This window comes from Peromyscus leucopus, chromosome 12 (assembly GCF_004664715.2).
Source record: "Peromyscus leucopus breed LL Stock chromosome 12, UCI_PerLeu_2.1, whole genome shotgun sequence".
NCBI classification, from domain to species: Eukaryota; Metazoa; Chordata; class Mammalia; order Rodentia; family Cricetidae; genus Peromyscus; species Peromyscus leucopus.
The window spans coordinates 7,314,106-7,329,225 of record NC_051073.1 but is presented as its reverse complement, the minus strand read 5'-3'; the positions used below and the strand labels follow the sequence as shown (position 1 = coordinate 7,329,225).

At 47.5% G+C, this 15,120-nt stretch overlaps 1 protein-coding gene across 1 annotated transcript in view; it reads left to right on the top strand.

Annotated features, from left to right (window-relative positions):
* The window catches only part of Ifnar2 (interferon alpha and beta receptor subunit 2), a 31,992-nt gene that overhangs the window by 15,201 nt on the left and 1,671 nt on the right, over positions 1-15,120 (top strand). Inside the window, 6 exon segments of the mRNA XM_037210024.1 lie at positions 1,335-1,504; positions 2,193-2,252; positions 4,867-5,021; positions 7,075-7,252; positions 12,388-12,509; positions 14,522-15,119. Of these exon segments, the coding sequence (XP_037065919.1) occupies positions 1,335-1,504; positions 2,193-2,252; positions 4,867-5,021; positions 7,075-7,252; positions 12,388-12,509; positions 14,522-15,119 (1,283 nt within the window).

The window sequence follows — 15,120 nt, the reverse complement described above, 5'->3', positions numbered from 1 at the left end:
ACAAGTTAGACTCCAGAAAGCCCTGGTGGACAAGCTTGGGTCCAAAGTCATTTGGTCACTGACCAGCTTAATATTTGGCCCAGAGTTTTTGTCTCTGCTTAAGGGTGGCTGCAAGGGGAAAAGATGGAATTGATGGAGACTACCTTGGCCCTCTTGTTCCCACCTTCAACGGCCACTTTCTACATCCTTGCTTTGACCAAGTAGCTCTTTGGAGAGAGAGCATGTGTATGTGTAAGCACTGTCCCCTGGCCCAACATGTCCTTTTCCTGATTATGTATCTGCCTTCCAGCTGTTAAACTGGCCAGGGGAGAGCAAGGGTCTCTTGTGAATTTCCCTTTCTCCTGCCACGTCTTGGTTTTTATCTGCTTGATGATCACACATGTCGTAACCCACCCATTCTAGTTTCATTTCTGTTCCTGTGATAAAATACCCTGGCCGAAAGGAACTTGGGGAAGAAAGGGGTTTATTTGGATTACAATTCCAGGTTACAGTCCATTGCTGAGGGAAGTCAAGGCAGGGATTCAAGTATCTCATCACCGTCCTGAGCAGACAGAGAACAGATGCATGGGTTTACGCTAATCCCCCAGCTAGCTTGCTCTGTGAGCTCTGCTCACGCAGTTCAGCACCCAGCCCAGGAAGCAGGGCCACCCACCTTCAGGGTGGGGCTTCCAGCCTCAATTCACAATCAAGACAGTCACCTACAGACATGTCCATAGGCAAACTCGATCCAGATAATTCTTCAACCCTAGGTTCTCTCCCCGACCCAGTGTTAACATTGGCATTCAAAGCTACCCGGCTCTTTCTCTTTCTTCCTCAAGCTTGGTGGATCAGATGTCCATGTTGTCCCTGAACTAACACAGTTCTGACTTAAGACTGAGCTATAATATGACCTTCAGGCACACAGAGAGAGGTCTCTGGAAAGCAAGCATACTTACCCTAGATTGTGAGGGAGGTCTGAGGTCTGGCCAGGAAAGTCCAAGCCTGAAGTTCATTCATTCATTCATTCATTCATGCATGCATGCATGCATGCATGCATGCAGTAGATTGCATCCATGGAACAAAAACCCTTCCCTGTAGGCCCAGGTCTTCAGAAAGAAGCTGGGAACATCACTAAACAAATAAAGCTATAATGTAGCAATGGAAATGAACCCTTAGGGGAGAAAATCCAGAAGAGATTAAAAGTGTGGGGACAGGAGAGTTTAACATGGTCAGTTTTAAAATAAAGTAAGTGTGGGACATGTGGGCAGAGCCCTAAAGGAAAAGAATAAGGTGCACAAAATGGACTCTCGGACCACACATGCTCAGCTTTCCTTTTTCATGCCCCCCCCCCAAAGCAAACTAGAAGCTCCGAAGGTTTTGGAGAACTGCACAAACATCACGGAATCATCTTGTGACGTGACTGATGAGTGGAGTGACATGAACGAGAACTATGTTCCCATCATTGAGATTTACAGAAGAGACTCTATGAAGAGCCATTGTGGAGACTCCATCTTAGCCACAGACAGTGAGTGGGTCTCTGTGTCTCTCAACGTCATCAGTGGTTTGACACAAAAGAGGAAGGTTGGCAAAGGGGTTTGGCGTGAGAGCGGGGCTGACTTCTGGCCCTACCTTGTATGGTCATTTGGTTGCTCAGAGCCTCAGCTTTGCGATCTGAAAAGTGGGTCCATAACCTGGACTTCTCACATTATTTGCAGAACCTGTATAAGGCAGGTTTTCAGTAATTGCCACTGTTTTCTGGTTCTCTTTACATCCTGACAGGAAGTGGAGAGGAACCTGACAGGAAGTGGGGAGGAGCCTGAGGGGAAATGGGGAGGAAGGTTTGCATGGTCCTTCCTTAGCTGTCACATCAGTTTAGGCCAGTGTCTTCCTGACTACCACGACCTGTCTGAGACCCACTAAAACTGCATGTGTGAACACCTTGGGCCCTCAGCTCACAGGTGAGTGGAGTCAGGAGTCGGGTAACCCTTCTCTCTTTCCCTGTGTCTGAAGGCCACTCCCTGGGCACTTGTGTTCATGGCTCCAGTTCCATTACCTTGTCAATTTCTAGATTTATAACAGGTTTCCAAGGTAATGATTTGGTTTAAGCATGCTGTTACAGACCGAGTAGGTGTGTTGTACCCGTTTCGAGAAACCCCTGCGACCACCAAGGAGCCGGTTTCCTATGCAAGCACATAAGGGTCCTTTATTGTCAGGTCCAACCGGGGACACCACCAAGCAAATGAAAAGAAAAGCGGCAGCAGCCACAGGCCCAGGTGTGGAGAGTTTTTGTAGAGAAAAACTGCAAGCTGGGAATTGGCATCTTGGGGTTGGGCAAAAGGGATATGGGGCAAGGTGATTTTTTGAAACTATTGGTCTAGACTTTCGGCGAGAAACCACGTTTGAAACCATTGGGTTGTACTTTTGGCGGGGAACCACAACTTGCTCGGCAGGATTATCTGGACTGCTCAGCAGGATTATCTGGACATCTTCAAGGGCCATAAACTACAGACAGAATGTCTGCAGAGCATACTGCCCGTATCTGTTCGAGTTGTCATGGCACTTTCCTGATGTCCTTCCTGGTCTTTGGATCAATGTTCCTATCTGTGCATACACTCACAGAAAATAAATTGAAGAACAATTTATAGATCATGATAAGGAATATATATTAAAGTAATGGGTGTTTTTCTTGATTGAAACGATAAATACGGAAAAAGATACTAAAAACTAAGATCACCAGGTGTGGTGGTGCACACACCCCTGTAATCCCAGCACTGGTGAGCCTGAGACAGGGGGATTACTGCAGGTTTGAGGTCAGCCAGGGCTACATAGTAAGACTCTGTGTCAAACAAACAAACAAAACAAAACCCCCAGGATTAGAAAAACAACACCGACACCATGTTTGGACACCATTCTTCTGAACATATATATATTAAAAAAAAGTGACATAAGCCAGCAAGATGGCTCCGTGAGAAAAGGCACTTGTCACCGACCTGTTCAATCTCTGGAGCCCACATGGTAGAGAGCAAGCTGATTCCCAAAGTTGTCCTCTGACCTCCACACATGTGCTGTGATACATGTGCCCACACACAAATAAAATAAAAACTTAAAAAAAAAACCTTAAAACAGTAGATGTATTTATATCAAATATGGAGAGAATAAATAGAATAAAAAGCCTTAACATGTGACCACTCTAACCAAGAATTCCTACTTAATAATTTGTTATAAAGGAATGACCGAGAGGATTGGAGTGATGACTCTTCAGTTAAGAATACAATAGTGTTCTGCACAGCTGCTGACTTCAGTTCCCAGCATCCACAGGGTGGCTCACAACCACCTCTAACTCCAGCTTCAGGGATCTGCTGCCCTCTTCCGGCCTCTGCAGGCAACTGCACTTGTGTGCACGTTCCCCACAAACATGCACACATCATTTAAAATTAAAACAAACAACAAGAAAACCCCCAAACGTTTAAAAGGAAAAAGAGCCAGGCAGTGGTGGTACACATCTGTAATCCCATCACTCAGGAAGCAGAGGCAGGTGGATCTCTGTGAATTGAGGCCAGTCTGGTCTACCAAGTGAGTTTCAAGACAGCCAGAGCTGTTACACAGAGAAACCCTGTCTCAGAAAAACCTGAGAGAGAGAAATGACTAAGGACAAATGTGAAGATTTAGCTCCAAGAGCACTGAATAACACATTGATTCTTTTCATAAATATTAAGGATAATCCATTTGTTCAAAATAGTGAATCAGCTAGGGTCTAGAACACAAGAATTTACATTCAACCTGGAAAGTTATGAGGTGAGCTGGGGGTCAGTGATGCCCCATAAAGGCCAGAGAAGAAAACTTTGGACTTTGCGGTCCACATACAGTCTCTGCCTTGGGTTGTTCTTCGTGTTTTCCTTTAAGATCCCTAAAAAACAAGCAAAATCATCCAAGAAAAAAAATCTGAGATTGCAGGTTGTGTCAAAGGTCTAACCCATGAGACACGGATTTCTAACCTTTGGGGTAGATAAATAGGTATTAAATGTGTATGAAATATAATTAGGTGAGCCGGCATGGTGGCTCATGCTTGCAATCTCAGTACTGAAGAACCAGAGGTAGGAAATTGTGAGTTCAAGGCCAGCCTGGGCTGTGTAGGAAAAATCTGGGTTGTTTTTGTTTGTTTGTTTTAAGTAAAGTGAAATTATAAAAAAAAAAATTGTGGGTTAGAAGGACTTAATTTCAGTGTGTGTGTTTGTAAGCATACATGTGCATGTATAGCCATTTATTTATACCCCAGTTAATACTTGTGAATACATATATTTATATACATACATTGTAGAAAAATTGATTATACTCAAAGAAAATTCCCACCTGTATTTTCTATAATTGTATGTTATTATTATATTCATGTTGAATTATGAAGACAAATCATTTTAAATTTTGTATCTAGAATACAGCTTGAGATTGGGACACTGTTGCCCTCCATCTCAAATCTGTCTACAATGTGCCATGGGGATGCTAATGAATCACTTTTTTATTCTGTTTTTCACCAGTAAATCTAAGCAATACTCTACAGCCAGAATTAGAGGCTCATTTAGACAGAATTAGCCTGTCTTTTTTTTTTTTTTTTTTTTTTTTTATTTATTTTTTTTTTTTTGGGTTTCTCTGTGTAGCTTTGCACCTTTTCCTGGAACTCACCTGGTAGCCCAGGCTGGCCTCGAACTCACAGAGATCCACCTGCCTCTGCCTCCCAAGTGCTGGGATTAAAGGCATGCGCCACCACCGCCCAGCCATTAGCCTGTCTTTAGAAGAAACAGTATTGTGTCCCACGACATGAGAAGCTATTACATGTCTGAGCACTGACGCGTACTCATTTCTCATTCTGTCTCCCACACAGTTACCGTTGAGCCCCAGAGTTTGAGGTTGTTGGCTTCACGGATCATATAAATGTGATAGTGAAACTTCCACCTGTCACTCCGAAGATATACGGGGAGAGCATATGGAAGATACTAGGTTACACACCATTTGTCATCAAGGAGCAGGCGGGGAGAAGCATTAAGATGGTAAGTGGATCCTCGTGCTCAGATCAAAACACATCCCGAGCTGGCTGTGTCCATCTTTTCAAGAACTGTGTAAAGTCAGGGAAGGGCTGCCTTAGAGGAGGTAGCCCAGTGTCTTCTGTCATGTCTAACACTCAGCATGGGGGGGGGGGGGGGGGGGTAAGAAAAGGGGAGAAGTTGTATCATCTACTGTCACATGTCAGCCACGCTCCTTCACGTTCGAACCACGAATTGCAGCATTTTAGACTATTTTAGAAATGAGGTGTGTTTACTAGGATAATAACAACACTGTAGGATGAAAACCATAGACAGCAGGCCTCTTCTTTATTGAAGGAAATCGGCCTTTAAATCAAATTCAATTGTGAAATTTAAAAAAAAAGGCCATGGGTGTAACCCAGGCAACAGGTGGGAGTAGCCTGGACCAGTTGTTGGTGATGTCATCTTCCAGTGCTATATGTGTTTTATAAATGGACTCCACAGTGTGGAGTTGCCATTAGCTGAAATACGAGGACCCTGGACAAAGCTCAGGTAGGATGTGTTAAGTGTGAGATGTCAATATGGTGTTCAGAAGGGGACGGTGGCAGGCATTGCAGGCCCTGTGTCTGGAGATAAAGGAGCGTCCTGTGATAAGAGCGCCTTTGGTGAGTCGTGGGGCAGAGCCTGGGTGGAATGGGCTCCAGGAGAGCCTTGCAGGGCTTGGTCTCCTCCCGAGCCTTTCTTTCAAAGGGAAGGAATGATCTGCAGCAGCAGCTGTAGCAGGCGAGCCTGAGAGGAGAGTTTCTAAGTGGGAGGCGTGACGGCGGCATGTCCACGTGCAGCTGGAATGTCCTAGAGAAGGTGATAGTGGAATCTCCGTGGGATATCCTAGAGAGTTAGTGGAATGTTTGGAGCAAAGTAAAGAGCGCCTGCGGCCGGGGACAGGGACCGTGGAGCACACAGCACAGACGCAGAAAGAAGGAAGAGCGCGGCTCAGTCCGTTTTCTGTTCCCGTAAAGAAATACCTGTGGCTCTATGCTTGATCGAGAAGGAGGTTTATTTTGACTCTTGCTTTTGGAGTTAAGGTTGAGAGACTATGTTTGATGATGGCCTTCCCACTAACAGACTACCACCTGAAGAGAATGGGGAGTATGCATGGGTGTGTTCAGGGGTACTTTTCTTTTGGAGCCACCAGGTTTTAGTCATGGGGCTCCCTCCACTCAAATGACCCAAACTAATCCTCATCACATCCCAAAGGCCGCACCTCTGAATGCTATTGTCAGTTAGGGTTCAGCCCCCAGTGAGGATTCTGTTTCAACATAGGAACCTCTGGAGGGCACACTCAACCGTGTCCAAACAGAAACAGAGGTCACCTGCTTGGCGGGAGCCTGTGCCCGGTGAGACCGCCAGCTACCGTCCGTCCAAGGCATGCTCAGGCCCCTGGGAGCCGACTTCACACCCTTCCTCTGGGAGGTGCCAGGCTTGCTGCTGCCCAGTCTCCACCCTTGTCCCACTTCCCTTCTCCGTTACTTCCCTCCATGCATGAGCTTATGGTTTGTTGGGCTGTCTGCCTGTTTGACTAATGACAAACAGAAGCTGGTAGACACGGTCTTACTGAAAGCTTGCATGGCTAGAAGTCCCGACGTCAGGAATTGCTGCAGAGAATGCACTTGAGATACTGTAAAATAAGACGTTTTACAGAGCTATTGTGTAGGGTCGAGGTGGAAACACGATGATGTAGCAGAAATGGCGTCATGGAAACCTTCATCCCCTTTAGGACTTTTTCTTCTCATCCATGAAATGGAGCCGATAGGCCAGATGTCATGGTTTTAAAATATGTGCATATGTATAAACGTGTGGTTTGGCGATAAATTGCTTGCTTCTAGAGATAGATATCTTTTTTAGTAGTTAGTCCTATGATGTTTTTAAACCTGTTTATGATTTGAAAATGGAGCCGTTGGGCCTCACTTCTCACCAAGGTCTCAACTGATCTCTCTCTCCTCCCTCCCTGTCTGTATGTGTGTGTGTCTGTCTGTGTCTGTGTGTGTCTGTCTATGTGTGTCTATGTTTCTTTTTACAGCACAAGCCCAAAATGAATAACGCCACTGGGAACTTCACCTACGTCCTTCGGGACTTACTTCCAAACACAAACTACTGTGTATCTGTTTATTTTGAAGCAGAGACTTCCAGTAAAGACCTGGGAGCCCCTCTAACGTCTCCCCTTAAATGCACCCTTCTTCAGCCTGACCAGGAATCAGGTATGGCTAGGTTATTAAAATTTGCACTTTTATTTTGATGGAAAATCTGCTGAATGAGAGAAAAAAAAAAAACCCTCAAGTTCTAGTGTGCTACTTCTTCCAATAAATGCATGTCACGGAGCTGTTCCTACTGGTCCGTCTCTAATGTCTGTCCTGCCGTAAGAATAACCAAATATCTGCCTGAGAAGGTCAGATCCCTGTGGCACTTTCGTTTAGGAAATCTGGGTTCAATTAAGCACTGTGTGCCCTTTGGCCATCGTTTGTGCCTAGTGCTAGAAGACTCGAAGTTGCTTGAAGTCCTGGCATTCAAAGCCTGGGAAGGTGCAGGATGGGAACTGGGGCCTTGGGTGTGGGGCCTAAGAACGTTGGCTATGCATGTAGAGGGCAGGAGCCTTCTGAGCAGAGAGGAGACAGCCCCTGGTGAAGTCAGGACGCCTTTCCTCGGTTCTCACAGAACGTGGAACACCCCAACCTTTCTTTATCTGAGAAGCCGGGTGGCCAGAACAAGGGAGCTCCGGCAGGGAGCGTAGGTGTGGTGGAGCACGTCTGTACTCTGGCCTTCGGGAGGTGAGGCAGGATGATAAGTGTGAGGCCACCCTGTGCTGCGTAGCGAGTTTCAAGCCAGCCTGGGTTATATAGCAAGAGCCTGCCTTAAAAAAAAAAAAAGACATGGAAAGAAGCAGTTGAGTTTAGGTGCCCTCTCTCCAGGGACCTCACTAAAAGAAAAAGGGTCTGAAAAGCCCCCTCAGAGACAGCTTTCTAAATTCCTCAGTCCCAAAGACAGCCTCCTAAACATCGTCATGCATCAGAGTGGAGATTGTATTTGCAATGGAATGGAGAGATGGTTTGAATCGTAAATGTCCCCCACAGATGGGCACATAATTGGCGCTCTTGACCTCCAGCTGATGGCACCATTTCGGGTCTTTCTGGAAGCTTTGGGGGGTTGGATCGAACCTTGGAAGGCCATGCCCACCCCTGGTTCCGGCTGTGTGGCGTGTTCTCTGCTTCCCATCCCCCATTTGAACAGCGTCTGCTGCACACTCCTGCCATCAAGCCGGGCTCCTCTGACCCTCCTTCCCGGCCAGGATGGACAAACTCTCTGAAACCGTGAGCCAAAGCAAATCTTGTCATTTCTTCTCTCGGGCAGACTGCCCATAATGTTGCCAAAGTAACGATTACAACCGACTTAGCCACTTGGGGGAATCCAGCAAGCTGCACGGCCTGGCACCAGAGTGGTCTGAGAGCCGTGAGACTTCACGGCCTCACTGATCTCCCCCAAGCCAAAGGAGACACAGACTGGTATTAAAGGCAAAAGGCCAGCCTTGACCTTAAGTTGTGTTCCAGCATATTCGTGTCTGACCCCAGGCCTCTTAACTCCACCATAGCCAACACTTCAGCCCACTTCTGACCCATTACCCAGTCAGAGCAGAGCAGGCGAGATAAGGACCTATTTCCACACATCCCCCACTTCAGATGCTAGCCACAAGTTCAAGGTCTCCAGACCACATGGACTCCTGTCCAAAATTCCTCTCAGATCCAATAATTGGATGATGAGCCTCCCAGAACGTATGCGGCTATTCGGGATAAAGGTCCTACATGAGTCCAGTGAAGAACTGCATGGGACAAGTTAGCAGAACTGCAGAGGAAGGTTGACTGTGACGAGCTGCTAGCCCAGCAGCTGCCCGCTCTCTGGAGGCTGACCTACTCTCCCTCCCTGCACCGAGCTCCGCCTGCTAAGACATGGGCTTGCAATAGCATGGTGTGGAACCATCCCACCATCGTCCGGTGTGAGGACATCGTTTTATGTGTCTTCGGCCTCCCTTCTGTCATTAACTGAGACAGTTAAAGGGCAAGGAAGCACAACTATCCAAACAGCTGTGCTTTCTTGTCTGGCCCTCAGCAGTCACACAGATTCAGATAATACGACCCCCTCCCACTGACCAGCTGCCAGTCTGAGCTACTTCTCAACCAGCAAAACCAGTGGTCCAGCAGGCGCAACTTGATGGACGGCAGAGACCAGGGCGTACTCTTAGGGTAGCAGCCACAGGAGGATTCTAGCCCAGAGATGTGGTGAGACATCAACCCCTTGTTGATTCCTAAACTCATCCGTGGGCTCTTAGCAAACCCTGAGGATCTATTCACTTGACAAACACATCAGTGGCAGAAATCGCAATCTCCGATGTTGTGGGACTCCCACCGCAGTAGGAGAGAAAATCTTGAGATTAAAAGATAGAAATAAAATGACAGGAAGGACCATAGGGGATGGGGAGGGGGGAAGGGAGGCTGGGAGAAAGCAAGACAGTAGGTGAGGGCGTGTCTGGGGAGGGGTGGGCAGCCACTATTTTAAATATGGCCATCTTGGCGCACATCTCCTTCAATTCCTGTTCAATTGTGATTTGTGTGGAGGTGGACGAAACTCAGAAGGGGATGAGGGAGCAAGTGTAGACCAGCAAGAACTAGTGGGTGCCCTCAGCATGGGTGCCCTTGGCTCAGCAGCCCAATGCCGGGGGGAGGGGGGCGCTTCTCGGGAACTTTTCACACCCTCCGTCACTGGGGTGGTTAGTCATCCTGGGTGGTGTGATCTGCAGGTGGGAGCAACTTTGCCTTGGCCGAGGTCAAGTCCTTCGGAAGCAACTCACACTTAGCTGTTGGCACGCACCGAAGCATCCATGGCCCGCTGATGGGTAAAGGGGTGTGGGTGGGACACCTACGGCATCCGCCACCGATGGCCAAAGGGAGTACTTCCTGGATGAGGGCCCAAGGGAGGTGTGGTGGGCAGAGGAATGGCCACATAAAGATATCTGTGTCTTGACTCTAGATATGTCAACATGCTTCCTCCTGTGGCCAGAGAGGCTGGGGGTTCCTAATAAATTCAGAATGGAGATAGATTGTCCCAGGCCACCCAGGTGGGCCTCCTGGGAGCACAGAGGACCTTACAAGGAAAGGAGACAGAGGACAGTGAGAGACTGGGCGTCACCTGTCAGCTGGCTCTGAGGATGAAAGAGGCGCTCTCCAAAGCGGAAAAAGGCACAGAAATGGATCTCTGATGATGATCCCGCAAACACCCTGACCTTGACTCCAGTGAAACTCATTTTGCATGTCTAGCATCGGAATTGTAAGCCAATCTGAGTTGAGCTGGGCTTTGCCACCTTGCTTCTGTAGGGAAGACCATAGGAGAAAAGCAAAGGTGTCTCAGAGACATAGCAAGGAGGGAATTTCCGTACAATGGGTCCGGCGAGCGCTAAGCGCCTGGAGTGGGCAAAGGAGGAACAGTACCTGGTCTGGGTCAGAGAGGGTGGGAGACTCCAGATGATGTAGATCTTGACAAGCCATTAGAGATCCAGGGGGGGGATGTAGGGGGAACAATGGTATACCACCAAGGGGGATCCAGGCAGCTCCCTGGCAGTCACTGCAATAATCCGAGTGGTTCTCATCCAGAGAGACCAGCGGGGAAGAGCTCCGAGAAGCATTAGCCATCATCAGTCCACTGCAGAGAAGAGCAGTCTTTTTTTTTTTTTTTTCCGAGACAGGGTTTCTCTGTGTAGCTTTGCACCTTTCCTGGAGCTCACTTGGTAGCCCAGGCTGGCCTCGAACTCAAAGAAATCCACCTGGCTCTGCCTCCCAAGTGCTGGATTAAAGGCGTTCACCACCACTGCCCGGCTGAGAAGAGCAGTCTTAAATCACTGTCCTTGCGGAAAGACAAGACACATCCAAGGCCAAGATTTGAAGATACAAATCTGGCCTCCGCTTCCCAGAATGAGCTGATCCAACCCTCTCTTAGGAAGCTGATCTACAATGATACCCAAGTAACCGGCCACAACCCGGAGAGATTTATTTTACGTTACCACTAAGCTAAAACCAAACACAAAATCTTCGAGTGACGAAGACGTCTGAGACAGATGACAAACCGCCCTGTGAGAAGCATTGCTCTGGCTTGCTGTGGACTGCTGTTTGCACAACGTGCTTTGTAGGGTGTCCTCTGAGCTGACTGCACTGCTCTCCGTAGACTCTTTAGAAAGCGGAGTAGACCTGTGAGTCATCTGTGAGTGAGAATCCTCACATCATGCCAAGGCCTCGCCCCTGGGGGTTATTCGGGTTTATCTCTCCCTTCTTAGGAAGTGTGTAAAGATGTGGTGTGTGTCTGAAAGCTGTGCCTCTGAGCCTAGGCCTGGGAATGCTCCACATTCCCTCTCCATGGGCCGAGACTGGGTTCGGAAGTCGGTGTTAGCCACCAGGGTCTCGTTAATTCGCCTTTTAGAAGGCTTGAAGCGTGCGATCCATTTTCAGTCCCTTCCTCTATGTCTGTTTTTCCCTGAAGCTCTGGATACAGGGTTCCTGCTAATTTAGGTCCTTTCTAGAATTTAAGAGAACTGTGAGTGAGGCGACTCACTGCACCTCAGGCCACTCATTTTTACTAAAGGGAAACATCTGCTTTCAACTCGGAGGTAGAAATCTTCCAAAAGGAAGCAGGCCAAGGAGTTAAGGGAAGCTCTTCATAGGCAGAGCAAGCGCGGCATTTGGGCTCCTGCTGTGGCCGAGCCTCCAAGCCTCTGGATGGCCCAGTTGGTTTTCCAGGCTGATGTTCCATCCTCCAACTCTTCCACCAGGGGCCATAGAGATGAGCATCACAGGCTTTTGAGATGTGACAGAGAACGCAGGTTTCTAGTTCTGCCCAGTTGTTTTGTTTTGTTTTGTTTCTTTTCTTTTCTTTTTCGAGACAGGGTTTCTCTGTGTAGTGTTGGTGCCTGTCCTGGATCTCACTCTGTAGACCAGGCTGGCCTCAACTCAGAGAGATCCACCTGGCTCTGCCTCTGGGTGCTGGGATTAAAGGCGTGCGCCACCACTGCCCGTCTGTTTCTGCCCAGTTTTGATCTTCAAAGTTTAAAGAGCCACAGACAGCTAGCAGCTACTCTATTGCAGCTATAGAATGTAAACTATTTTTTTAATTTTTCCTTTGAAAATCTAAATATATTTTGTTTAAAATATATGCACTTAGGTTAGCTTCCATTCTTTGGTATTTAGCAATATAATTTTTTTCAAACTTTTGCTTCCCCTGCATTAACTTCTGACACCAGACCAATGTGACCATGCATTGAATTTCTTTTGAATAAAGTCATGTATCTTTTCATCAACAGGATCGTCAGACTTTGCCATAGGAATGATTATTGGTTGTTTGTTAATGGTGGTCTTCTTAATCACCATCATGCTGAAACGGACTGGTTATATATGCTTAAAAAACACTTTCCCCAAAGTCTTGGTATGTAGTTTTTCTATCTTTTTTTCTTATTTTAACTTAATAATTTTTATTATAGATGTAACATGCTTGCAGGAAAGAGTCTCATTTTCCAAAAACATCAGTCATCTTGGTCAATCTAGATTCTTTGTTATCCCTGCAAGTCTCAAATGCGTTTGGGCATTTTCTGTTTTCTGTAGTTTCTACCTATTCTTTCTCCCTCTCCATCTTTCTGAACCTCCTATGTTTCCACTCAACTGCCTTTTCCGACCACTTATCATTTCTCCTACCATATTGCCCGCCCCCCCTCATTTCACATTTTTTGTAACATTCCAAATAGAAACGCCTTGTTTTCTCCTGGTGCAGCTCATCTGCCTTATTCTGCTCTCCCGGCAGCCACTGTCCCCCCACAGCTCGCAGTTCTAGTCCCTTTGTGCTGGCGTTACCTTGGGTCTGTCTACTATCGCTCTCCATTAAGCAAACCCTCTGGAAACAGGAAAATATGACACTCTAGGCCGAGCGTGTTTGCAGGTGCATTGTTATCAGAAAGTTCAATGTGGAGGAATCAAGCTCAGAGTCTTGAACATACTAGTAAACATTTTAAATGGTTACTGTTTCGAATCTGACAAATCCTTGTTGACTCTCTACTGAATATGTATTCCAAGTGTTGGTGTGTGGAACAAGGCAAACGAAAGCCCCGCCCATGGGCCTTAGTTTGAAGTGTAGGGCAGACAGTGATAATTTATAAATGAGACGATTAAGCTCAAAAGTTTACATTACTCTGAAGCTAAATTTGTACGTCAGTAATCTGCCCGACATCGTGAGCACTGGTCCAGCAAGGCTAGACAGGAGACCGTCCCAAAGAAAAAGATCAAAAGGTTTGGCAAAGCCACTGTGTACTTAAAGTGACTGTGTTTAATTAGAGAATAAGAATGAAGCTGTTTCCAGCCTCAGAGAAATTAAGTGCTCACACCACTGTGTAAAGCCACTGAATTTTCCCAGACACAAACAACCATGTAACTTATGCCCAGATCAAGAAAACGCACGTCACGCACACGTACACGCACACACACACACAGAGCCAGCTCTCCCTGAATTCTCTCTTGCCACCTTCCAAAGCACCAATGCTCACCAAGATTAGTCCAGATTTCTAGTGGCATAGGTTATTTGCCTGGTTTTTATATTTATAGGAATGGATTTTCATTAGCCCCCAAATCCATACAATTACTGAAGCCGCGAATTACTTTTTTAATTTAAGGAGTGAATCTAATAACATGCACGCCCATCACATAGGAAAGGATCCAGTCTTACTGAAAAGGATTACTGTCAAAGCAGAAGCCCAGAAACATGGGTCCAGGCATAGACGCCTGATGTGTAACAGTGACCCTGCAATCTGGTGGAGTGACCATGGCTGGTGACGGGGTTGTCTGTACTAGAGGGATTACACGGGACCCTCTCTACCTCACGCCACACACAGCTAAATGCATAAGAAGTCTAGAGGCTGGGTGTGGAATCCCGTAGCATGGAGTATGCGTAGCAGGCAAAGGGCCCTGAATTTAATTCCCAGGCAGCACAGAGAGAGAGAGAGAGAGAGAGAGAGAGAGAGAGAGAGAGAGAGAGAGCGCTTCATGCAGCCACAGACAAGGCATCTAACTGCATCGGAGTGGACTCTTCCTTGGTGGTGTTTTCTGAGCGATGCAGTGTTCCATTCAGGCAGCATTTGTGTTGTACCTGAGTTCTGTAAACAATCTAGAAGGATCGAAAGTGTGCCTGAGGGAGTGCAGAGGTGGCATGCAAATGCTGTGACATTTTATGTGGAGGACCTTAGCACCCTTGGCTTTGGAGATACAGGAGCAGTGCCCGGCAGCTGGCAAGCGCCACACAACCGTCTGTTACTCATGTGAGCACATCCACATCGCCTCACAGGGAATGCTAAGTTTTATGTTAAAGAGCCAATATGAGTGAAAGACTTTCTCTCTCTCTCCCTCCCTGCCTCCTTCTGTGCTCCCTCCCTCTCTCCCTCTTTCTCTCCCTAGAACTTCCATAACTTTTTATCGTGGATATATTCTGAACTGCCACCCTCAGAGGCAATCAACAAGGTGGAGGTCATTCCTACGAACAAAAAGAAGAAAGTGTGGAATTACGATTATGGAGACGAAAGTGACAGCGATGATGAAGTCCCCAAAGCAAGTGCCACTGGTTACACCATGCATGGACTGATGGGCAAGCTTCTGAACCAGGCCTCTGACTCCTCAGCCAGCCCCCAGGAGTCCCGCCTGGAGGAAGACTCCGCTGCTGAGGAATCTGATGCAGCTGCAGCAGAGGCTGCGGCCGAGCCAGAGCTTGGCCCAGAGGCTGCGGTGGGCTCAGGCCTCAGGCCTTCAGAAGACCCGAGTGGCCCCTACGAGAGGAGAGAGAGTGTGTTCCAGGACTCCTTCCCCGGGGATGACAGCAGCTCCGTGAATGGGCCGGAGGACAAAGTCATCTTCAACGTGAACCTCAACTCTGTGTTTTTGAGAGCTCTCCACGATGACTCCGAAGAAGCCTCAGAGGTGCTATCTCTTGCAGAAGACACGGTCCACCTAGACGAGGGTCCCCACAGGACAGAGTCAGACCTCCTGATGGCCAGTGGGAC